The sequence below is a fragment of the Terrapene carolina genome, unplaced genomic scaffold, assembly GCF_002925995.2.
Source record: "Terrapene carolina triunguis isolate 2854851 unplaced genomic scaffold, T_m_triunguis-2.0 Scaffold96, whole genome shotgun sequence".
NCBI classification, from domain to species: domain Eukaryota; kingdom Metazoa; phylum Chordata; order Testudines; family Emydidae; genus Terrapene; species Terrapene triunguis.
In genome coordinates this window covers 79,285,698-79,312,988 of record NW_020664447.1, presented here as the reverse complement: position 1 = coordinate 79,312,988, position 27,291 = coordinate 79,285,698, and the positions used below count along the sequence as shown (strand labels likewise).

At 41.8% G+C, this 27,291-nt stretch overlaps 1 protein-coding gene across 1 annotated transcript in view; it reads left to right on the top strand.

Moving 5' to 3' along the window:
• Nucleotides 1-27,291, top strand: part of BEGAIN (brain enriched guanylate kinase associated) — a 223,517-nt gene that overhangs the window by 13,761 nt on the left and 182,465 nt on the right. Inside the window, 1 exon segment of the mRNA XM_026651515.1 lies at nt 22,713-22,720. Within this exon segment, the coding sequence (XP_026507300.1) occupies nt 22,713-22,720 (8 nt within the window).

Below are 27,291 nucleotides of genomic sequence, written 5' to 3'. Positions count from 1 at the left end.
ACTTGTCAGAAACTGCCTAGTTTTTCATTTGCAGTCCCCTAAAAAATTTCCAGTGGAAGTAAAGACACCTTTGGAAATCTAAGACAGCGGTTCTCAAACTTTAGCAACCCGAGGATCCCCATTTTGATTTAAAATTTTTCACAGACCCCCAAGCGCCCTGCTCAGCCCCAGGCCCTGCCCCTGCTCCACCCCCATCCTACCTCTTCCCACCCCCGCTCCACCCCTGCCCTCTCTTCCTCTCCTCTTTCCGCCCCGTCCCTGCTGCTCCCCCTCCCTCCCAGCGTCTCCTGCACGCTGTGGAACAGCTGTTCCCCGGCGTGCAGGAGGCACTGGGAGGGAAGGGGAGGAGTTGATCAGCAGGGCTGGTGGCCCCGGACATGATTCCGCCCCCTCCCTCAAGCACGCCCCATCCCCTCTCCTCCCTCCCCCTCCCTCCCAGTGCCTCCTGCATGCTGCTGAACAGCTGTTCCCCAGTGTGCAGAAGGCGCTGGGAGGGAGGGGAAAGAGTCGAGGGAGGGAGGGGGAGGAGTTGATCATCGAACCCCCGGTTGAGAAATGCTGATCTAAGACATAGTCTGTTGACCCCCGGTGGTCTGCGGACTACAGGCTGAAAACCACTGGTGTAGGATGACAGGCTGACTTGGAGGGAGTCTCAAGAAGTTGGGCCTTCCTAAATCCAGGGAGTGGTAAGCCTTAGGGAAAGGCTGGCATATGTATAAACTGGCTTATTGTTTTTAAGACGTTTTCTCTTACATGCTTTTGTTCTAAATAAATAATACTTGGCTTTAAGAAATCTCTCTGGTTTCTGGATACCACTGTCATTGCTCCCAGAGGGAACAGAACTGCAGGTTCTGTGCCAAAGACAAACCTGCTAAGAAAATTACAGTTAGTACCAGAGTACTGCAGCCCCAGGCGCTGTCTGAGAGTGAGAGAACTGGAGAGATGGGGTGTGGGGGGGGGTCAGATCAGAGGTGTAGATATCCTGGTAACGGTGACAGAAGTACACAGAAATATTGCAGAGGGAAGTTTAGAACATTTAAATTTTTTTTTCAGCAGTATTCATTGGGGAAACTGGTTATTTGGGTGTGATGGAGCTAATAATGCCCCAGTAGACAGCGACACTGAGATGCTGTGCATTATCTCTAGAAGGCTTATGTACTGCAGGGTACAGAACCCCTTCTGCCACCAAGGGACTCCTAGAAGAGCAGAGGCTGAAGGTGTTCTCTGGATAGACAGTCAGTACAGAGCAGAGATAATCGGCTTCATTGCGGCTAATTCTGATTAGCACCAAAGAAACAGGATATGGGGATCCCTGCACATACTGCGTGCTGCTGCTACTGCCAGTCTTGGACTCCCAGCAATACATGCATAATTAATTAAGGAGGCTGTAACTCAGACTTCATTGATTCTGTTGTGGAAGAGGATTTTAAGTGGCAATGAAGAGGGGCTCCAATCAAGTGAGTGTTTAAAGAACTGTTAAGCAGCTGGCCAACTTCATTCTTAATGTAACTCATCATTGTCGTCTTCTTGCTACGCTAATTTATTTCCTCTCTTGCTCTGTGCTAACTACAAACAGAGTTACCAACACTTGCAATATTTAGATGTTTTTCTTAAAGCCTCAGCTGCTGGAATCAAGAGAGTACGTGAGAATCTTAGCTTTCATTAAAAAGAAGTATATTTCTATCCATCATTACTGTAGAGAAAAGCTTGAAAACATTAAGTGAATGCTCCCTAAAGGCTCAGAAAGCAGAATGCAAACATAATCTGAAATGTATTATTTTTTTAAATCTCATGATTATTAAGACAATCTCATTATTTTGCGGGGGCTAACTCCTGATTTTTGAATGCCTGCGGTTAGCAAAAATGTACAACTGAGGTAACCACTGGGTTTTAAGTATAATGGATCTGAATAAACAGCTACTTCCTCACTTTTGGAAGAAACACACTTTGAAGATGATGATGGTTTCCATGAACAGGAATTAGACTGAAGATTCTTTTGCTGTTGTTATCACTAAGGTAAAATACAATATTATGTGCACTTTGGAGCTGCTTTTTACAGAGAACCTGAAGTCAAGGTCAAAGTAGTGGGTCTTTGAATATAATCTTGGAAACACTTACTCAGGTGCACATTGCTTATTATTAAGAGTAGCCAAATTGAAACTAACAAACATGTAGGAACAGTGTGCACTAGCAAATATTGGCATATGCCTGTTCTGGATTCTTTTTGCACACAAATGGAATGTACACAGGAAACAGAGAATTTATCCATGCACATTTTGTGGTACCAACTTTTGATGATTTAGCCCTTTATTTTATTAACAGGAAATTATTTAGCTTCCCTATTTTGAAGCTTTGGGAAAAATCATAGCTTGATGACAACTTACGTGGACAAAATAGAGTGCATTATTTTACCAAGAACTAGACTTCTAAATTTCTGACAATGAAGAATGCCAACAATTGCCTTTAGTTATAAATAACTTGTTTCTGTGAATGTCTGGTTTATTAATAGCTTGCCCAGGCCTGATTTGAAATATAGTTTGATACATTTTCAAAACTTCAAAGCCTCACACATGATAATTTATTTAACTAAACTACTTAGTATACAGGTAGCAATTTCTTCAAAGCAACAGCTTGTTTAAAATTCAATCTGCATAAGTTATTAATTTGACCTGATTTGTAATATCTTGCTATAAAAGGGTTTTTTTTTGAACATTTCAAAGAATCATGCTTAATCACTTTGTTTTTTAACAAGCAGTCATGTTACCATTTTCTTTTCTATAGTCACATGAAAATGCATCTTTCCTTTATGGGATCTCTATTTGCTATCATTTCAAGTAAATTGTTTCCTCAAGAATTCTGAATGGAAGCCGAGCAGCAGTTTCTCCTTTATAGGATTTTATATTCAGGCTGTTGATCAAATAGAGCAACATTTTATGCCCTCTTTTCCTTCTGAATTGGCTACATGTTTAATTGGGTAGTTTTTAAATTATTTATTTATTGTTACATTGTGCCTTGATGTACATTGCCTACAGGTTGCAATTACTAATTCCCAATGGGAATCTCTTTTAATCGCTGTAGGGAGTGGGAGGTGAGGACAAATTATTGAAAAGCAAATGTCTGTTTTCACTACTTTATAAAAGCTCAGCAACTTTTATGTGAAATGTTCTGCTTTTCCCCTTTCCCACTCAGGCCAAATTTTTCAAAAGCGATGAGTGATTTTAGATATCCCAATATTTGAGCACCCATCTTCAGACACACTAAAGGGACCTGATTTTCAGAGGATAGATGTGTGCTCAGCACTTTGTGAAAATAAGACCTTTAATGTGTCTCAAGCTGAGCACCCAAAAATTGAAGCAACCACAATCACTGGTTACTTTTTAAAAATCTTGGCCTTATTATTTTATGGGGGTTTGCCCATTCGGCTCAAGTAGTGTTCCTGGAAAACATATTGCAGTGTTTATAATTGCAACAAACTTCAGCTTTTCAACAATCGAATCAATAGCTATTTTAGCTGTTGTTTGTTCTTAATGTGTTTTTAGCAGGATTTATGCTAGTTGGCCAAAAAATAAGAAGAGAAGTTGATAACAGAGTATTGATTTAACATTAGGTGTAATGGCCTATTGATTTAACCTTATTCTGCCCCACTGGAAATGCCATGGCTGTCTACTCTAAGATTCCTCTCTATTGTCACAAATAATATTTAGTAGTGTAATCTTTCTCAATGGCTTTGAAATAGCCATCCCTTACCCTTTCTGCCTTACCTATCTCTATTAGATTAAAACAACCTGCCATGCTTAGAATAACTTCCACTCTGAACTGAAATATTTTGTTTCTTATTTAACTGAAGATGCCTCTTGGCCTGTTCAAATGCGTACTGTTATTACAGTTATCCCACAATATAAAAGGCACATGGTTACAAAATGTGGGGGAAGTAGATGCTATAACTGATACTGATACTTGTGTTAAAAAGCAAACATGCTGTAGCCTGTCAGTAGTTCTGACTAAATAAGTTTTCTTGTATTCCATGCTGGCCGAGGGAGTTCAGTGCAGACAACAGCAATGAACTCTAAACAACTCGTATATATTGATGATGTCTGAATAAGTGCCTTAAGGAAGCTGAAGGCTCCTCCCGTTCTGAGAAGATGACTCTCCAGGAGATGGGGCTACAGTTGTTAGATGTAGACAAGCTGTGGTGACAAGGGATATGATCATTAGAAATTCTGATAGCTGGGCATATAATGTTCATGAGAACCTATTCAGTAACTTGCCTATGATGTGTAAACTGGTAGAGCTCACAAGACTTCTAGAGTGTGCTATGGATGAAGCAGTGGCCATGGTGAAATATATAGAAGAGAAGTCCTGGAAGCAGAGTTTAGATTACTAGAGCAAAGATATCTTTTTAGGGCACCTGTGGCAGCTTTCTTTGAAATATCTCCAGTTCTACGCATAGGGCCAGCTAGACAAGGGAAACTCCATGGTATCAATGTGTAGGTGAGAAGATTGGGCATAGAGAAGGGCTTTAAATGATGATGTGGAAAAAGAAAGAAAGTGGCAATATTTGAAGAAGGCACAGAGCTGTTTAGGTTAGTGAAGACTAGAGAAGACGATGAGAAGCTTCAAAGGGAACTAACAAAGTTAGGTAAAAGGGTAGCAAAACGGCAGATGAAACTCAGTGTTTACAAATGCAAAGTAACGTTTTGGAAAGAATAATTTCAGCTGTGCTCTAAATTAATTGAAAAAAAAATGCAGGGAATAGACCAGAATATCTTTGTGGACAGCTCAATGGAAACCACTCCACTCCACATGGTGGGGTGGTCAGAAAGTAGAGAACATGTAACTTAGTACGTATAACGATTAGGATGGAAAATATACTGACAATATTGTATAAATCAGTGGTTCATCCTCACCTAGGATATCTGGTGTATGGGCACATGGGTTTCCAGGCAGCCCTCACACCCTGGCCACCACTGAGCAGCTCACCCAGAACTACTGGAAGTGATGAGCTAGCAGAAATCTGACCCTCTTCCCGAGGTATCACCCATGACGATCCTGATTGGGATGATGACCGGCTCCACTGATTGGCCTAACCATATTATTTAAGCCAGAAGGAGGCACAGGAAGTTGTCTCAATGACTGAGAGACTTCCTGACTGTCTGCCGCACAGAACCAGAGTCTTGCTTGATCCTTGGTTCCTGATTCTGTGCTCTGACCCCTGGCTTGGACTCTGCCTCTGACCATTACGTCAAATTGCCCACATCCCAGACTTGACACTGGGTATGTTTTGGTCACCTTATTTCAAAAACGGCAGTGCCGAAATAGGATTCCAATACGGGCAATGAAACCTAGTAAAAGTTTGGAAAGACTTCTGTTTGGGGAGAGACTGACAAGGTTGAAACAGTTTAGGTTAGAGGAAAAATCAGAGTGGTATAGAAAACAATGAATGGTTTAGAGCTGGTAAATAAGGTGCTCCACTTTAGCCTCTTATAATACAAGAATAATGAAATCTTCAATTAGGCAATAAATTTAAAACTGATAAAAGGAAATTTTACTCAGTGTGTAATTTCCCTGTGGAACTCTCTGCCACAAGATAGCACAGAGACCAATGAGATTAGTAGGATTCAGAACACAATTGGGCATTTATTTGGAGGATGAAAATATCCACAGTTATGGTAGATAGACTAAAATGTTTGTTTAGAAGGAATGTAAACCCTCAAGCCATAACCCAACTGCGGACTGACAAGTTAAGAAGAAACTTTCCTCATGGAAAAGTTCTTCCATACATTCACTACAGCATTTCTTGTACTTTCCTCTGACACATCTAGTATAGGCCATTCTGGGAGACCGGTTTAGATGGCGTGATTCAGCGTGGCATGGATCTTTTAAACAAAAGATAAACACTTGCATCCAAGAGTTTTAAAAGATCCATTGATCTGGACCTGCTGATTTTAAAATGACTCACTTTAGTAGCTTCTGTTTAACATGCTCAAGCCATACTAATGGAACAGAAAGAGTGTTATCACCGTATGATATAGACAACAAATATTTATTGAACATGTTTGCCTTTTCTATATTTTTATTGATCATTCTACAATTTCCATCTAGTAATGGACCAATACCATTGTCAGGATTCTTTTTGTTCCCAATATATTTTTAAAAACTTTTTTCTTATAGTCTTTAAATCTGCTGCGCCTAGATTTCTCCTCATGTCCCTTTACTTCCTTTACCAATTTTCTACAACTCCTAACTTCTGATTTGTATTCATTACTAACAACTTCCCCTTTCTTCCATTTGTTACATTTAAAAAAAATTTTTTTACAGCTACCTTCACTTCCCCTACAAATCAGGTTGGTTTTTTAACCAGTACAGTCTTCTTCTATTGTGGGACTGTGGCTTTTGGGACATCTAATAAAGTGTTCTTAAATGATTCCCAATCATCATTCACATTTTTCTAGTTAAATTCTCCCTCCCAGCTGATTTGGCTCAATTGTTTTCAACTTTGTGAAATTGGCCCTATTAAAGTACCAAGTATGTATATTATTATTACATATTACTTTATACTAATAGCAAATGAGATGTTGGGAGCCAGCACTACTCCTCCCTAGGAGTATGTTTGTTTGAATGTGTGACTGCATAGGGATGGTTAAATCATGTCCATCCCTCCAAGAAGTGGCCTGGAAGGAAGAAGTTCCTATGTACTGGTGGTGAAATCCAGGCTCTACAACAGTCAATGGTAAAGCTCCTTTTGACACCTGGGGAGGGCCCTAAATTTGTAGGGTGAAATCCTGGCCCCACTGAGGTCAAAGGATCAGGATATGTTCCAGCCATACATATATTTGTATGTATAATAGCTGCAATCAGCATTGACTGCCATAAGCCTTTTTTCTGGCTTACTCGTGGAAAATCAGAAAGCCTTTTTTCCTTTTACTATTTTAGGTCTGTTGTTTCCATTTGTTTCTCTCCCTTACTTTTAACCTTCACCTGAAACTTTTTGTTTTGCTGGATTCGTTATCTTGTCATGTTGGTGACAACTCTGATCTCCCCAGTGCTGCGCCTCAGTGCCTCACACACCTATTGTTAAAATGAACGAACAATGGATTTCACAGCTGAACTAAATTCCAACTTGGGTTTCAGCTCTATGTTCCTGGGTTTGGACACCAGCAAAAGAATGTAATGTAAATATAGTCATGTATTACAAGGTTGCATATCTGTTTTACTTATTTATTGTCTGCAGCCTGCATTTCCTGCTTTAGAAGGCTGATTCATTTGTCAGTGAGTTTTTCGGCATTGAACTTCAGTTTGATCCTTTGTAGCTTTGATACAAATTGTTCAGCAAATTAATGGGCTTTGTTTATTTTTGTGCAGAAGCAAACCAATTATATTTCACTGTTCGAGATTCAGGGCTTGATTTTTATTTCACTTTGGCCTGGTCCACACTAACCCCCCACTTCGAACTAAGATACGCAACTTCAGCTACGTTAATAACGTAGCTGAAGTCGAAGTACCTTAGTTCGAACTTACGCGGGTCCAGACGCGGCAGGCAGGCTCCCCCATCGACTCCGCGTACTCCTCTCGCGGAGCAGGAGTACTGGCGTCGACGGCAAGCACTTCCGGGATCGATCCGGGATCGATATATCACGTCTAGACAAGACGCGATAAATCGATCCCAGAAGATCGATTGCTTACCGCCGGACCCGGAGGTAAGTATAGACATACCCTAAGGATCCTTACATGCCTCTGGTATCATAAAGGGGCCTTCAATGTACTTTACACCCAAATTAAGGTCCCTTTACCCTGCTGGAGTAGTGTAAAAGGAGGCTTAGTGAATCTAAAATATTTATACGACATTCCTGCCTCACAATCTTTAAAAGTATTTATCCTCATTACTCCCCTGGAAGGTAGGTAAGTACTGTTATCCCCATTTTACAAGTGGGGAACTGAGCCAGAGAGAGACTAGATGACTTTCCCAAGGTCACATAGATAATCTGTGGCAGAGCAGGGAATTGAAACCAGGTGGAGCAGGGATATGAACTACTGGACCATCATTCCTCTTGGAATCTGGCCTCTTATTATTATTACAGTAGTTTAACTGAAGGTATGTCTACACTGCACACCACTGGTGGGTACGTATAGCTACATCCCACAGTGAAAAGCAATCTGTGCCAACACTATGGTCTGTGGTCACATGCATCAGTGAAAGACTGGCAGTTGGGAGACAGCGGGGAAAGGCTCTGGCAGCAGGGAGCTGACACTGACACTACGCAGTGCAGACAGGGGAGGCACTGTTTGGGTGTGTAGAGAGCCATGTAGGATATGTCCTCCACGGTGTTCAGGTGTATCTTTACTTGCCCAAGCCCAAGCACTGCCTCGCTGTCTATGCTGCTGTTTAGAACTGTGCTAGGGAAGCAGGCAATGTATGTAATCTACACACTGCTGTAAGGAGGGTGCAGCGTAGATGTATCCTGAGATTGGGGCACCATTGTGCAAGATGCTTTAGAAAGCTATAGTAAGAGACTGCAAACTATTTGGGGCAGGTAAACATAACAGAAAGAAGGCAGGAGAGAGGGGGTATCCCATCTTACAGGTGGGGAACTGCGGTACAGAGGAAGGCCTCGACAAGCAAACACTTAACTTCAATGAGACCTCCCATGTGAGTAAAGTTAAGCAAATGCATAAGCATTGGCAGGACCGATCACGCAGGAGATCTGGGGCAGATCCAAGAACTGAACCCAGATTCTTGAATCTCCATGCACTGCCTTAGCCACAGGACCATCCTCTGATTCTTCCTCCAATTTGGGTTCTCCAAAATAGAAAGGAGGTTTCTAATGTAACATTCCTTGATTTCACATTTAACTGAAAGCAAGTGAGTGGTAACAAAAGATAAACAATGTTACTTAATATTGATTAGTTTACTAGCTTCCCTGTCAAACATTGCCTATTCCCCAAACCTGCACATTGTGCTGGGATCTTGGGAACAAGTTATCCCTGTCCTTCTGTGCGCGTCTATTGTCTTGATGCCCAGAGTCAGTCTCCTGGTGATGCTGAATACAGTACAGCTCTAAAGATACTCACCACCCACCCCTCCAAAGCAGCTGTGTTGTCCAAATTAAGTGTCTGACCCTGCACCACTGAAGTCAATGGCAGTAGGTCAGGGCCTGTTCTGAAAATATCCAGGTATTTTCACATTAATGCCCTTAAATTTCTAGAGGTGCAATATCATTGTGGAAAGGCCCTATGGAATTTAATAGGAAGCAATAACCATTCTATTGGTCTTTTTAGAAGTATCCTACAGAATGTAGGAGAGATTGCCTTGTTGTCAAATTGTATAAGATGGTCCAAAAAGCCAAGAGCCCATCCTCAACTAAATTCAATAGGAATTGAGAGTAGTTTCTATGAAAACATTGAATTGCTATCCAACAATATTTAATAGAGAGAAAACCATTTTCTAGGATCTAACCTAATTTAATGTCTCTCCTCGGTCAAATCTGCCTTTGGGAAACCTGGGTTCAATTTGCCACAGACTTCCTGTGTGACCTTGGGCCAGTCACTTAGCCTTTCTGTGTCTCAGTTCCCCACTGTAAAACAGGCACTGCAGATCTGAATGTCTGCACAGATACTGAGCAGGTGCTCAGAAGTGTGCAGATACCCATCCTCATCTCCTCTGTGACGCCATCCTACCAGCTGCTATATTGCACTTAGGGCCCCAGCACATGCTGACAGGAAAGGAAGTGACTCTACAGTGTGTTGGCAGAGGGGACAGGTTCCTTCCTATCTGAGTAGCAACGGAGGAGATCATATGGGCCACACTGAAGCCATCACCCAGAGAGCAACCCCCTGCTGACAACTCCAATAAGAGAGCTCACAGGATTGAGCCAAAGTGGAGCCCATCCTCAGTAGGCAGCGAGGAACAGGTAGCTGTGGGGGGAAATCAATTCCAGTGACACCACGCCCTCTCCCCTCCTTACAAACAAACAACTTCAGGGAGTGCACTCCCGTCCCTCTCACTCACCACAAAAGGAGCGATAATGGGATTATGGCAGAACCTGCTGCAATTTTAGGAGGAGGGAAGGAGGGTTAGGATACAAAGGCCCGCTTGGGGGTGAGGGGTCACGGATGTCATGCAAAGCAACTCCCAGAATCCTTCCCTTCCAATGGTTTTGCAGCTCCTATACCTGCAGCAAGTGGAGATCCTCTCACCCCACATTCCATGCCAAAGCTGGCACACATCAGAATCCATTAGCCCAACAAAGTGCTGGGAGATGCGTCACTAAGGGGCTAATGTAACGCTAACAAACACAGTTCATAAGCACAACGGAACATTATTTTCTGGTATAGGATGTCATCGTATGAAATTTCCCATTCTTCTCTCCATAGCCTCCTTACGGCCTCTACTTAAGTTTCAGCCTTCTGTTCCAGTTCTTTCAATTGCAGCCATGTGAGATGTGAATGGAAGAATGATCTCTTGCACCGGCATCGATTCAAATATGGTCTGTAGCTCAGATGTCACTCAAAGTCTAGGTAAGGCAGAGACCCAAAGGAGAGTGTGTGCATGGTGTCTGGCATGTGACTAACGATATATCTAAAGAAATCACACTGCTTCCACGATGCAGAAACAAATCTTAGTTTTGTATCAAATAACTGTATAGGCATTAAAGGAGGGGAAAATCTCTGAATGGGGAAGAAAAGCACTTGCTCAAAGTCATGGAATTCCATCATTTTAGCTATTTTAGCAGTAGGGTAGAGCGTCAGGAACATTTTAGGCCTGTTTATGGTCTTGTTTTTATACTTACAAATCCATTTTGTAAGTAGCTTTCCTCTTACACCATTATTGTAATCGGTTGGCAGGCTGAGTGTATTGACAGCACACTCAAAAGAGCTGATGAAAGGAAAATTTACTTTCCTTTACTATTTATTGTAACAGGATATTGAATGGCAAAATGCCCTGCCAGCACATAATCAGACATGGGTACTGTACTTCTTTACAGTTGCAAGGATCTGGCACATCGACACTACGCGAGAAAAAAAAACCATGGCAGTGGGTCTCAGAGCCTGTGTCCACTGACTCAGGCTCATGCTATGGGACTAAGCACTGGAAACATTCCTGCTTGGGCTGGAGCTTAGGCTCTGAAAACTGTTGGGACGGGGGGGCAGGTCTCAGAGGCCAAGCAGGAATGTCTACATTGCCATTTTTTCCCCCTTAGCACCTGCCCGAATCAATTGACCTGGTCTCTGAGACTTGCTGCTGTGGTTTGTTTAGGGTTGGTGGGGTTATTTTTGGCAGTGTAGATGTGCTTGTGATCTTTCTAGGACCTACCTATAGCAGAACAATAATGACATATCTCTATTTGACATTTTATTGGACTTTGTTTGCCTGGATAATACCAGTCCATTTTACTTTAACCATACTTACTAACTGTGTACATTGCAGTGTGTATAACTCAGTTCTGATTCTTTTCTATGCACACCTTTAAATACCTGCTACTGAGGTGGCTGTCATTCTGGGGCAGACAAACACATTGTGCTCTCTCATGGAGACTTTACATTTGCTTTTTGTCTCTTCTGACCAAAAAAGTATGGTTATTCTTTCTGTGCAAGAAAAATAACAGATCCATCTTCTTTGCAGGACAGCTCCTCACAGAAAAAAAGTCCTACAGAATTTAATAAGGATGAACCTAATGGGACTCTGTAGACGTTTAATGGGGTTCTGTAGAAATTACTCTAAAACCTATAGAATCTATCTTAGGTATTTAGATGCAGCAGCAGTCAAAAAAGCTAACAGAATATTAGGGACCATTAGGAAAGGAATAGATAAGACAGAAAATATCATAATGCTGCTATATAAATCCATGGTATGCCTTGAGTATTTCATGCAGTTCTGGTCGACCCATCTCAAAAAAAGATAATTAGAATTGGAAAAAGTACCATCAAGGGCAACAGAAATGACTAGGGGTATGGAACAGCTTCCACATAGGGGAAATTAAAAAGATTGGGACTGTTCGGCTTAGAAAAGAGATGACCGAGGGGAAATATGATAGAGGGCTATAAAATCATGAGTGGTGTGGAGAAAGTGAATAAGGAAGTGCTATTTACTCCTTCATATAACACACCAACCCAGGGGTCACCCTATGAAATTAATAGGGAGCAAGTTTAAAATGAACAAAGTACTTCTTTACACAACACACAGTCAACCTGTGGAGCTCATTGCCAGGGGATGTTGTGAAAGCCAAAAGTATAACTGGGTTCAAAAAAGAATTAGGGAAGTTCCTGGAGGACAGGTCTATCAATGGCTATTAGCCAAGATGGTCAGGGATGCAACTCCATGCTCTGGGTGTCCCTAAACCTCTGACTGCTAGCAGATGAGACTGGATGATAGGTGATGGATCAGTGATGGATCACATGATAATTGCCCAGTTCTGTTCATTCTCTCTCAAGCATCTGGCACCGGCCACTGTCGGAAGACAGGGCTAGATGGACCATTGGTCTGTCCTTGTATGGCAATTCTTATGTTCTTAATTATCCTTCCAACACCCTTCTGAGGTAGGGAAGTCCTATTATCCCCCATTTTACAGATGGGAAACTGAGGTACGGATAGATTAAGTGACTTACCTGAGGTTACATAGAAAGTCTGTGATGGAGCATGGGCTTGAACATGAATCTCCTAGGTCCTAGGCTATTGCCCTAGACCTGGACCATCCTTCCTCTCTGTGGTACCCTTTGAATAATTTTTGGAAACTTCCTATACAATTCTATAGCAGATATTTTATTTTAAATTGTGTAGCTCTTTTCTATAGGAATAATCAATTTTTCTAAAATCTACACTTATGAAAACCAATTTTCTTTTGTTTCTTCCTTTCAGCACTTCCTTGTCTGTGCTCCTCAGTTAGAAATAGATGGTCAAAATACAGGAGAAAAATCTTTGCTGAAGTTTTCATGAAGAAAACTTCCCCTCTCTGTCCTCCTTCCCCCCGCCCCACATATGCTTTTTTTTTTATTTCAAAACATTTTGACCCAGTACTCTCTGGAGTCATGGCCCTTCCTGCTTCACCCTATTAAAAACAGTAATGCATCATCCTCTTTTGATCCTACCCTAAATGCCAAGTCCTGCATTCTGTACTGGCTTACATCTGTGCACCCCTTTTGAAGTCTTCTGGCAAGCTACCATAGCTTCCCCTTGTATAGACTGACTTAGTTTGCAGATTTTTTTTCAGTTAACATGTCTGTTCCTTCTTTTCTGCATTCCTGATCTCAGAGCTGCATTTTGAGTGATATACTGCACTTCATAGGGGTGAGGCACTCCTGTGAATTCCAGGGGAGAGCATTATATCAGTCAAAATTTCCCATGAGGATCTGAGCGCAGAATTTTGCCGTTAGGATTTAAATTCTTTGACTCCCTGTTCTCAGGTTGTCAAAAAATGATTTCCTAATGAGAGACAGACAGAGGCACAAAGGGAAAAAAATAAGGCTTAAAATGCATACAAGCCAACATGCAGACATTAAGATCCTAATTCTCCAAACACTTAAGCACATCAGTAGTCTTGCCAAGTTCAATGGGGCTCCTCATGTGTGTACTTAGGTGCCTAAGTGTTTGCAGGATTGGGACCCAGTAATGAGTAACTAAACAAATTGCTGGCAATATAAACTACATGGAGGTATCCTAGTAACCATGTTGCAGTTCCAGCCCAATGCATTGTTATTCTGAACTGAAGATGTAAATCAAAATTCCTCATTTCATTAGTTATGGAACTCAACATTTCATTTTGTAATATCTAGTGCCATTAACATATATTTTAATGGTTATCAAAGAGGAGAGTCAGAGAATATATTGTTGCTAGGAGACTGTTACTTCAATCCTGTAAATCTTCCAGGTTGCATATAATACCCTGGCAAAAAAATTAGACTCTCAAGTCTGGCAGAACAAGCAAGAGTAACTTTAACAGACAGGCTTCTGTTCTACAAATGCCAGATTAGTTTAATTTCACCAAGTGTGTATTTGTTTACATTCTTTAAATGGTCCATACTTGACTATCTATGATTTGTTTGTTCACTGATACTAGATTTCGCAAGGCAGAGCAAGCTTTGTTTAAGCATATTGAGCTGGATTCTGCAGTACTCACGGAGGCAGAGTCCCATTAAAGTCAGCTGGGAGCAACTGGCTTCAATGAGAGTTTCACCTGCATCAGAATTGCAATATCAAATCCCATCTTACATACCACGGCCCTGATCCTGCAGGGGGTTCACCCCCACCGAGCTCATTGTGAGATTCAATGTGCCTCGCTAGTTATTACCACCAAAGCAGTAAATGCATTTTTTTCCCCGCAGATACAGGTCCTAGCATATGCAAACTAATGCCATTGACATTTTTTCAGTTGCCATTATGGAGCTCTGGGCTCTAACTGACCACGTCTCCTATTTTTTAGGTTCACTGAAGTAGTGGAGTCAAATGCCTTCTAAATCAGAGCTTTCTATTACCTGGTTCCCTTAATCACTAAGATTTTTTTCTCAGAATTCACGGTTTAAGATTTGATGCTAGGTTTCTGATGATTATATGTTCTTTGTGACTTTGACAAATTGTGCTAAACATGAGAACCCATTAACTTCAGTGGAACAACTCATGTGCTCAAAGTTATGCATGCGCCTCTGTGCTGTACTGGATCAGTAACTTTAGGACTACTTTGGAGACCTATATGGAGTAACTAATGCTTTCTTCACCTAATAAGAGACATATAGCTTTTATTTCTCTAGGAGTCTGGAAAGATCCAGATAATATTCCAAGGGAGGTTCTTAAGGCAAACTTGAGCACAGTAGACATTTGATAGATCTCTTACAAAAGATATGGGAAGAAGGAAAAGAGTCATAGTGAAGCTGCCAAAGAAAGACAACATTGGTCAGTGTAAAAACTGGAGGGGCATTCAATTGCTGTCTATCCCAAGTGAAGTATTTATACATACTGTATTAAATAAATGGAGATATCCTATCTCCTAGAACTGGAAGGGACCTTGAAAGGTCATTGAGTCCAGCCCCCTGCCTTCACTAGCAGGACCAAGTACTGCTTTTGCCCCAGATCCTTAAGTGGCCCCCTCAAGGATTAAACTCACAACCCTTGGCTTAGCAGGCCAATGCTCAAACCACTGAGCTATTCCTCCCCCCTCCATTCTAGACAAAAGGAAAGTGATAGATTCAAAGTTATGACAAGAACAGGCAGGGTTCAGACACAAGAAATCATGCATAGATCAAATACTAACCCTATGTATCATCACAGGACTGTCAAACCAATAGCTTTATATGAATTTTATATATTTCCAAAAAGCCTCTGCTACAGGGGAAAGAACAATTTTATGGAAGTTGCTACATTGCATGAAATTGCTCCGAAATTTGTGAACATCATTCAGTGCTTCTATGAAAATAAAAGCATGCCAAGTAATACTTAACAGTGAACTGACTAAGCCATTTGATGTTACTACAGTGTCAGACAACATCTTATGTCACCCATGATCTGTTTACTGGTAATAGATTGGATAATGAGAGAGAGTACAGAACAACCAAGGGGCATACAGTGGCCTTCCACAGAGAAGTCTGAGGATCCTGACTTTGCAGATGACATCATCTTGGTATCCCATACCCAGAGAAACATCCAAGGTAAAACAAATGATCTCCAGGATGGAAAAATCAACACCAAGAAAACTAAAATGTTGAAAATCAACACACCAACAAGAACCACCAATAACACTATCTGGGAGTGGAATGAAAGAGGTCTGATAGTTCACTTATCTTGGCAGCATTGTAAGTACAACAGATGGAACGGATGAAGATATTAAAGCTAGAATAGTGAAAGTCAGACATGCTTTCGCAGTTCTAAAGCCAATGTAGAGAAACAGAAATCTTGCCCTCCAAACAAAGTTTTGAATATTTAACTCCATTGTAAAGTTGGTCTTACTATATGGCACTGAAACTTGGACACTTATTAAGACCTTACTATCTAAACTCCATGTTCTCAGAAACAGCTGTCCTCAAATCAAATAGACAAATCCTCAATATCAGATATCCAGAAAAAAATCACAAATGAAGAACTTTGGAGGAGGACAAAACAGAAACTGATAGGACAGAGAATTACAGAACGAAAATGGGGATGGCTAGGACATGTGTGGAGGAAAGATCTGAACAACATAACAAGACAGGGATTAGACTGGAACCCTGAGGGCAAGAGGCAATAAGACCAAGAATGACATGGAGATGCACAATAAAAGCATATTTCAAAACTATCAAAATGACCCAGGAAGAAGCTAAGACGGTGGCAGGAGACCACCAAAGATGGAAGGCAGTGGTGAAGGTTCTATGTTCCACATGGACTAGAAAGGCATAAAAGAGCTTTTATTACTCTAGGAGTTAGACTTTTTGATTTCTCAACATAATCTCACACCATCCAAAACCCAATGAGGTCAGTCTTTCCATTGACTTCCTATAGGCTTTGGATTGGGCCCTAGATACTGTGCTTATCTTTGTATTTCTCATCCAGTGCCATGATAGTATTACATTCTGTTCCTGAGCCATTTTAGCTCTGAATTCAAAGCTGACTTCATTTCACCTTTATGCTTGTTAGATGCAAAAACTCTAAAGCTGTATGAAAGAAATGTGATATGGGATAAAATCCTGACCCCATTGAAGTCAATGGGAGTTTTGCCATTGACTGCAAAGGAGGCAAGATTTTACTCACACTATTCAGAGAAGCTCACTTGACAATGCCTCTCAAACAGTTAATGATCCTGGCTGGTTTATAATTATATTTGATATATATTTAGTTCTCAAATCCCATAGTACAATACAACTATTATACTACAGCTGTGTCCCCCATTCTGAATGTGGCATCCGTCCCCCACTGTGGGAACTGTGAATAGCATTAGTGACAACAAGCATGGCTGAATCATTGACAAATTCAACCTTAACCATCTTCTTTTTCTTGCCTTGACAACTAGACTATTTAAATCTAACTGGATCAAAACTATCCAAAAATAGCATTGCATAAGGAAAGACAGGCAAGTGAAACCGCTAGATAATACTGGCTAAATGTTCCTGAGAAACGTGACATGTGTGAGAAACCAGATGTAATTTTAACAATACAGTTTCCTTTTTGACAAAGGAATCTCAAGAGTCTGATTTAATGTATCCACAATAAAACTTAACAACTCTAGTGTAAGAGTAAGAACAGACTCCTTTAAACTTACAGGAAAAAAGCACCACTGAAGAACGTTGATGCAGAACACAATGAATATGAAGAGAAAAGACCTCTTATGACCTTGTAGCAATTAAGACACCATCTAAGTCCAGCACAGAGCTCACCTTACTCAAACATTTCACAAAGACACTACAGGACTCAATGACTAGCCTTGCAGCTTTGCAAAAAGCCAAAAATCTTTGCTAATTAAGGTGTGCAGGTTTCAGACTTTTGTGCATTCTAAACAGGTAGCATGTTATTTACTAGAACATTAGGACTAGATTGTGGCTGACCATTGTGAGAGTGCATGGGGAAGAGGGCAGGAAGAGCATCTCTCACTTGCACAGCCTACCTAAAGTGAGATGAAGAGAAAGGATGATCCAGTGATCAAGACACTAGTTTAATATTTGGGAGACGTAGCTTCACATCCCTTCTCTGCTACAGGCTTCCTGTTTGACCTTGGGCAAGTCACTTAGCCTCACTGTGCCACAGCTCTCCAGCTGTAAAATGGGAATAAGAGCACTTCCCTACCTCGCAGGAGTGTTGTGAGGAAAAATACTGTAAAGACTCTGAGGTGCTCAGACACTACAGCAATGGAGTCATATAAGTAGCTTTGATTACTCAGTCTGTATGTTCCCTATGCATCCAGCCACCTCCAAGTGGGTAGGGAAAGACAGTTTACAAAATTTAGTTAATCAGTCTTGTGAGCATCAACTACCCACTGAGATGGGTATTATTAAAACCTATTTTACAACTGAGTATACCAAGGCACAGAAGCCCACGTGCTTGCAGAACTAAGCACATGCTTAAATCCCATTGATTTTAATAGGTTTAAAGTTTTTCTACATAGGGGTGGTATGCTGAATTGGGGCCAGTGTGGTTGCCCTCATTCAAATTGTTAGTCAGTGGCAGAGTCCAAAATAGAACCAGGCAGACCTGGTCTTGCTATAAAGCCTCCAAATGAATTTCGAAGTTTCAAGTTTTAACACTGGATGTTACTCACATAGTTTTAAGACTATAAATATCACGTTAACCATCTTAATGAACAACCAGCCTGTTCTCTCCTTTTTGCACACATCTACTCTCTTTAACGTCAATGGGGATTACATGTACAAAACAGAGGGACACAGGACTGGAAGGGACATTCTGGGTTATTGAGGCCAGCCCCCTGCTATTGCAGGCAACCATATACATAAGAGGATTGACTTCTAAAAGTGAAAATAGTGCTGGCATCAATTAACAGCACTTCTAGGAATTTGATCCTCTGTTTTCTACCTCATGTTACTGACACATTCGCCAGAGAGGTAATTTGAACCATTTCCCTTAATTAAGGTAACCTAGCATTTCTGCCTCCCAGTTAATTTCAGAATTGTAGAGGTTTTTTGTTTTAAATCTCTTCCATAGTGTCTGGACAATAATGCTGTTCCCTTTGTAGATTCCAGGGCCAGAAGGGCCCATTATGATTGTCTAGTCTAATTTCCCATATAAACACAGGCTATAGAACTTCTCCAAAATGATTCCTTTTGAACTAGAGCATATCTAAAAAAAAAAACCAGCAAAGCCTGATTGGAAGAGGAAGATCAAAGATCTCCTTAATATTAAATCTCTGATCTCATTCTTTCATCTGTTAAGTAAGGTTTTCTTCTTAAAACAATTGCAGGCACAAACCCAAATGGTGTATCACAGGCCAATGACTTTTTAATTAAATAGAGCACACACTGCTCCAGAAATAAGCATAGCATCATTGGTTTGGCTTTGAAGTATGATAAATGTTGGTTGGGACTGGGATAAAGAGAATGTGAATCAAATGCATATTGTTACCCCTCTGCCATGTCACAATAGGTGTTGAGTCCTTGCAAGTCAGATTCCTTTTAGAGGGGACATCAGTGACATAGAATCTAGATATATTATTTGTGCACTTTGTTTATATTGCACTATAAACACTAGTCCTTGAACTGGTGTGTCACAAATAGCCCACAGGCAATCCCCCTCTTCCGGGAATCTCAGCTAAAATACCGCTGCAGTTCCCTGGAAGCTACTTTGCCTTCAGAATGGACTCTGATTAGGAATTTAAGTCAAAAAGCAAATTTTCTTGCTGCTGCCACAGCTCCCCCCCGCCCAAAATGAACATTACAAAAATTTCTTCAAAGACTGAACAGTGTTCATGTGCTAAGAAAAATAACTTTTAAGACTATGTTCAACAGTACCACATGGTGACTCATGCCATAACAATACTATGATGTGAGTACACTTAGTTATAGATAGATAAGAAAATGTATACTTTGTATTAGCCAAGAATTTAAGAATATAGGGTGCAGAATTTTTGTAGTGCTATCTACAAATAGGGAAACTAAGTTATTCCACTATATTCATCTCCAGTATGTAATCATATATACCTACATGTACATAAATGAGTTTATTTCAACTATCTTAGGACTCATATCTTGTTGTGCTTCACCCAGGCTTTGCTCCCAGAGGATATTATAATGGCCACCCATAAAGTCAATATCTGCCAAGAGTTACTGCAGTGGTACTTGCAATGCCATAGTTACTTCCTAGTCTATCTCAGACACCTCTTTGTACACCTTCTGACAAATGCAAACTTTCAAAATGTTTTAAACCGCTGTGCTGAAATACCTTGATGTAATTATAGACTTCACTTCTGAGTTAACAATTTATACATTATATACACCCACGCAAGTATATTAGCAATGTAGGTAAATAATACCAAGTGCTAAGTTAAGTGGTATGTACTTCAAGTGGTCTATTTGATTTCCTTCTTGCTCCTTGGCATCTACTCACAATATTTTCAGATGCATTGTAGTTTGTGGGGTCCTCTGAAGCCAAGCTTGCTGCAAGTGCACTGTAGAATGGTGACTGGGATATGTAATGCTGTTATACCTTTTTTATTTTAACCTTTTGTAGTCCCGGAGCATAGTATAACACTGAATGACAGTAAACAAACCAAATGCAAGCCCTGTTGTTGTTGTTATCCCAGCATGGTAGAGAAAGTGAAAACAGTGTAAGTATACATCTGTTTGTGGGGACATTTTAGATTACAAGCTCTTCTTCAGGGCAGGAAATACCTGTTACTAGATATTGTACACAGTGGGGCACCAGTCTCAACTGGGCCCTCTTGGGCCTGGTCCATACTAAGCCCCCACTTCAAACTAAGGTACGCAAATTCAGCTACGTTAATAACGTAGCTGAATTCGAAGTACCTTAGTCCGAACTTACCGCGGGTCCAGACGCGGCAGGCAGGCTCCCCCGTTGATGCCGCGTACTCCTCTCGCCGAGCTGGAGTACCGGCGTCGACGGCGAGCACTTCCGGGATCGATCTGGGATCGATTTATCACGTCTAGACAAGACGCGATAAATCGATCCCAGAAGATCGATTGCCTGCAGCCGAACCAGGAAGTAAGTGTAGACCTACCCTTGGTGCTAGTGTAATTCAAATAATAAATTATTAACAAGCCAGATGAGGCAAATACTGCACAGATGCAGTCCGAGTTTGGGAGAGAGTGTACAGCATGTATAAAAGCTAATTAACTGAGATGGTCTGCTTATAAGGTGAAGCATAATTGTATTCAGTACCTTTAGGGCCCCTAAAGTGGCCTCCTAAGAGGGCACTATTTGCTGATTGTCTAATATGGGTTGCCTCTTGTGCAGGTTTCCCTGGATTGTTTGCTAAGTAAAACCAGAAACATAGGGGCAGATCTTCAGCTGGCATTAGGATGACCAGATGTCCCAATTTTATAGGGACAGTCCCTATTTGTGGGTCTTATTCTTATATAGGCTCCTATTACCCCCCACCCCCTGTCCCGATTTTTCACACTTGCTGTCTGGTCACCCTAGCTGGCATAAATTGGCCTATAGTTTAACTGAAGTCAATGGAGCACAATTTACACGAGCTGAGGATCTGCTCTGTAATAACCCAGATAGAAAACAATGAGGAAAAGTGAGAGTGCTGTTTAAAAAGGGAATGAGTTGAACTCACTGAGTGAGTCACCAATGAGCAGACCCTCAGCTGATGTAGATCAGCAAATCTCAACTTCATAGGAGCTATATTGATATATACTTGCTGATGATCTGGCCCTGAGACTTAAAGGATTCGTGTTCCATTAAGAAAGCAAGAAAAAAATCCTGAGAATGTTGTGTGGTAAAACATCCTGAAAATGTTACATTTTTCCTAAGTATTCAGGGGAGAACCATAGGTTACATTTGAAAAATATTTATGATCTCCCTTCTGATGTCTTTGACAGTCATATAGATTTGAGGTACTGGGTTTGGAACACAGAAAGGTTTATAAAGTGAGAATTATACTGGAAATTTCTTTTTACCTTATGATGCTATGAGAATTCCTAGACCTCCCCAAGTTTCAAGAGGAAAGCTTCAGATATCCTCAGTTTTCTCTTAGGAGAGGAATTCGATCCTTAAATTATTCAGTCATAACAGAAATAAACTTTTGGTGGCAAAGAATTCTTATACTATGTGATATCTCCTAGCTCACAAAGAGATGAAGAAATCAATTCTTGTTGGATGTGCCCAAAATATCACACTTAAAAGCTGAATTTTCTTAATATTTTCCCTTGAAAATCTCATGGGAATACTTTCTGTTCGGTACAGATTCATCCATTGCATTCAGCATGGTGAAGCCAATCAAATGCAACTGTATACTTCATCCAGTTCTATTAAAATTAACATGGATTAAAGTTCAAGCTAGTCCTGAGGACATCTTGAATGGTACTTTTGAGCCTGAGCAGATAATTCTCTGGAATTGATATATACAATACACAGACTGTGTATAATCAGATAGGGTTAAACCTTGTGACACTAATGCCTCATAGAAACAAAACTAAGAAAAGGCTACACTGGCTTCTCTAAATCTTTATTCCAACTATGGGCACAATGGAAATACTGAAATGAAATTGATAGGATGCTAAACTTGTGGGCGACTAACAGATGATGTGCCAGGAAGTTCTGTCAGTGGCACCTTGTTTACTACTCTCACCACCACAGAAATAAAATCCACTGGCCTCCTCAACACCAAAAAAAGAAAAAGAAAAAGAAAAAAAAAAGTCAAACGAATACTGGCCAATTTAAGTGAGCTTGTCTTCATCTTCCCCCCAACGTTGTGCTCTTGCCACTCAGGCAGCAACTCCGACTATATCCCTGATCCTATGTCCATTAAATTGGAAAAGGAATTTTTCCCATGGACTTCAGTGGGTGTTGAATTATGCCCTATATTATCCCACTCTCTCACCCAAAAGAGAATATCTCCTCCTCCCACAAAAATAGCAGAGCACAACTCCCAGACCAGGCATTCTCCTCCTCTCCCAGTCCTGCAGTGAGATGCCAGATGAAAAGGTGGCCCAAAATGGCACTCTTCCTGAGGAGGGAATTGAATGTAGGTCTCACAGGTGAGTGCTCTAACCATGAAGTAATAAGGTGGGCACCTCCTCCTCCATTCAAAATCTGGCAGGGACCCTGCTAGGCAGCTTTTGAGCAGCATGGGTGAGATAGGCATTTACCCACCTAGCTCGCTCTGGGGCTCAGGCAGGAGATAAGGTGTCCAGATGCCTAGAATGAGGCTGCAGCACATGTGCCCAGAGGCAGAAATTTAGGCACCTAGGGACCTTTTACAGTGAAAATGTAGGTGTCAAGTGAGTTTAGGTACCTACAGGGTTAGGCAGCAGCCCAGCACGATTTTTGTAGATTGCAGTGGCACCTAATGTGGAACTTACACACCTACATACACCCTAAGCTGCCTGACTACAATAGAGGGGTTCCCAGCTCTGGATTGCAAGCAGAGACAGGCACCCAATTCTGTGAGAGGGGTGGGGTTTAGCCTTGTGGTCCGCATCGCCCATTGGCCAGTTGGGCAGTTTCCACACCGAGCGTGCTGCCTTTTGTGGATCCCATTCTTAGTCGCCATTCATTGTAGGAGCTTAGGCACCTAAGTCAGGCTTTTTGGATCGCAGACTTATTCCTGTAATTTCCTAGGTGCCTAGAAGTCAGGCATTAGAATGCTGAGGATCCAGGCCTTATAACTGAAAACCAACATCTTAAAACCTACCTCACAGGAGCTCATAGGTAACCAGTGCAGGTCCCCAAACATAGGTGTCGTGTGTTCTCTATCAGGCTCCCTAGGGGGCAGCCATATTCTGCAGCACTTGCCAATCAATTTAATTTTTAGCTCCGTGCAGAGGACATTGCAATAGTCTAACCTAAATGTCATCTTTGTTATTGACCTTCTAATACAAACCCCCTTGCCAACATGGAAGGTCTGCAGCCAAAAAACCCCACTCATTTCCATGCATAAAAGCTTTTCAACAATTTGGATTTAAACGATGATTACTATTCCTACCAAAAAGCAACAAAGAGTCCTGTGGCACCTTATAGACTAACAGACATATTGGAGCATAAGCTTTCATGGGTGAATACCCACTTCGTCAGACACATGCGTCTGACAAAGTGGGTATTCACCCACGAAAGCTTATGCTCCAATACATCTGTTAGCCTATAAGGTGCCACAGGACTCTTTGTCGCTTTTTACAGATCCACACTAACACGGCTACCCCTCTGATACTATTCCTACCAGTAGTAATATGGTAGCAACCAGAGCTCCAGAAATCAGCATCGGGGCCCAGTTGTGCTCGACATTATACAAACACATGAGATGACATAAATTCACAAAGTTTACTATGTAATTTGAAATGCATCTTAATAATAAAAAAATACTTGGTGCTTTTTCTGTTCCCTTCCATCTGAGCATCTCAAAAGTGGCTCACAAAAGTATCAGATTAAGCCTTATGGCACTCTAATGAGGGATAGTAGGTAAGCTGTCATGGGAGAAGTGGGAAGGTCCTCTCATGGGTTGGTGACTGGTTAAAAGATAGGAAACAAAAGGTAGGAATAAATGGTCAGTTTTCAGAATGGTGAGAGGTTAACAGTGGTGTCCCCCAGGAGTCTGTACTGGGCCCAGTCCTATTCAACATATTCATAAATGATCTGGAAAAGGTGGGTAAACAGTGAGGTGGCAAAATTTGCAGATGATATAAAACTTCTCAAGATCATTAAGTCCCAGGCAGACTGCGAAGAGCTACAAAGGGCTCTCTCAAAACTGGGAGACAGGGCAACAAAATGGCAGATGAAATTCAATGTTGATAAATGCAAAGGAAAACATAATCCCAACTATAGATATAAAATGATGGGGGCTAAATTAGCTGTTACCACTCAAGAAAGAGATCTTGGAGTCATTGTGGATAGTTCTCTGAAAACATCCACTCAATGTACAGCAGCAGTCAAAAAAGCTAACAGAATGTTGGGATTCATTAAGAAAGGGATAGATAATAAGACAGAAAATATCATATTGCCTCTATATAAATCCATGGTATGCCCACATCTTGAATACTGCATGCAGATGTGGTCGCTTCATCTCAAAAAAAGATATATTGGAATTGGAAAAGGTTCAGAAAAGGGCAACAACAACTATTAGGGGTATGGAACAACTTCCGTATGAAGAGAGATTAATAAGACTGGGACTTTTCAGCTTGGAAAAGAGACAAGTAAGGGAGGATATGAAGGAAGTCTATAAAGTCATGACTGGTATCGAGAAAGTAAATAAGGAAGTGTTATTTACTCCTCATAACACAAGAACTCGGGGTCACCAAATGAAATTAATAGGCAGAAGGTTTAAATATATATATATATTTATATTTTCACACAACACACAGTCAGTCTGTGGAACTCTTTGCCAGAGGATGTTGTGAAGGCCAAGACTATAACAGGGTTCAAAAAAGAATTAAAGTTCATGGAGGATAGGTCCATCAATGGCTATTAGCCAGGATGGGCAGCGATGGTGTCCCGAGCCTCTGTTAGCCAGAAGCTGGGAATGGGCAACAGGGGATGAATCACTTGATCGTGACCTGTTCTGTTCATTCCCTCTGGGGCACCTGGCATTGGCCAGTCAGAAGACAGGATACTGGGCTAGATGGACCTTTGGTCTGACCCAGTATGGCTGCTCTTATGTTCTAAATATAATTATTCCCACTTTACAGATGAGGGAAACTGGGACACAACAAAGTAAGTCTCCCACCTAAATTCAACATTAGGTCAGTAGCACAGCCAGAAAAAGAGCCCGGAACTCTTTATTCTCAGTCCTTCATTTTAACTACACAAACCGGCCCCTTGAATAAAACTAGAAAACAAAGCACCAGACAAGTGTCTGAAGGTCAGTTACTTTCTCTTGATGCCAGCAAAAACTAGCAGCATCATGGAAGCAATGAGTTCAGCCCCTCGTGGCACGCAGTGACCCCTCCAGCTCACACTCACAGCAGCGCTGAATAGCCCTGAAAGGAACTGTGTCCAGTCTCCCTTGACTGCAGAGTCTTTTTTGAGGGTAGTGGTGTGGGAAATCAAGTAATATCCCATAAGACACCACCCCATACACAAGCATTCCACACCCAAAGAAAAACCCCAGAGGCTAAACTTTAAACCAGTGCCACTTAAACAACCCAATTCATACTAACTGCAAAAACATGGGGCTATTAATAAGATATGATTAGAAAAAGCAATTCTGGACCCCAAGGTAATTTTTTACTCTCGCAATCTGGGATTTACCACTGAGTGTCCCGGGCTGCCAGGAAACATGCTGTGACTGCATTATGTGCATTACATCCATGAGAATGTAGCTAGAAAGGGCTTTTCCTGCAGCTGGCATCTTGCACACCAGGATATAGTCAAGAATGAATCACTGGATTCGCTATGATTCTTCATACTGATGCTCCCCAGGTTACGCAAGACCTGACTTACGCAAACTCGCACTTACGGAAAAAGTTCCATAAACCAGAAATAGGATTTTCGAGTTGCGGAAATTTTTGCGTAACGCGTGGGTATATGTTTCCGACTTACGCAAAATTCGAGTTACGCAAGGCTTTCCGGAATGGAACAATTGTGTAAATCGGGGGGCGTCTGTACATTTCATCAGAGATTATTATGTATCCGTGTATATGACTGATGGCTTCATGTAATGGGCAAATCAAAAGTATATGAGCGGAAGGAGGGGAAAAGTAACACAGAGTAACCAACAGTTTGCTACTTTGAATATTTCCTGGCTTTTTGACAAGTAAATCCTGCTATCTAACAGTTACATTTGCATTTACCTATTTTTAATTTTTATCTATTTTATATTTAATACAATGGTTAATCAATCAATGATGTTTAAAGAACTCATGATTAATAGGTAATGCTTTCAGTGTGAGATTTCGGGATGCTGAAATTTAAGTAAAATTGATCTTAAAACCTTGGGATTGCAGAATTGTTCTGAGTTTTCATTCCCTAGTTTCAATAAACAGGAGCCCAAAGGGTTAAGGAGGTTCAGTGCTATTGGTATGACAAGTAGGATTCAAAGGGTCTATGCTAGATAACAGGGCCAGCTCCAGGCACCAGCCCACCAAGCTTGTGCTTGGGGCGGCACCTGGAGGGGGACGACGCGGTGCTCCGGGTCCGGCCGCTGGGGAGAGCGGGGCCACGGCCGGGCTCGCCGCCCTCCTCCCAGGGCTCCGGCTGCCGGGGAGAGCGGAGCCCCGACCGGGGCTCGCCACCCTCCCCCCGGCGCTCTGGCCGCCGGGGAGAGCGGAGCCCCGACCAGGGCTCGCCGCCCTCCCCCCGGCGCTCTGGCCGCCGGGGAGAGCGGAGACCCGGCCGGGCACTCCGCCCTCTTCCCAGGGCTCCTGGCGCCCTCCCCCCGGCCGCCGGGGAGAGCGGAGCCCCGGCCAGAGCTCACTGCCCTCCCTCCGGGGCTCCGGCCGCCCTCCCCTGCCGCGCTGGGGGGGCGGGGGCGGCCGGAGGCTTTTTTGCCTGGGGCGGCAAAAAAGCCAGAGCCGGCCCTGCTAGATAATGATGATTAGGAAACCAAAGGGCTAATAACATTCTATGCTATTGATATAAAAGAAATCAGGAAGGTTAATGAGATTGTATGCTATGAATAAGCAGGAGTCAAAGGGTTAACACTGTCCTAGAGCATCTATATTGTAAAGAGAAATTAAAAGGGCTAATTAAATTATAGGCTACTGATGTAGTAA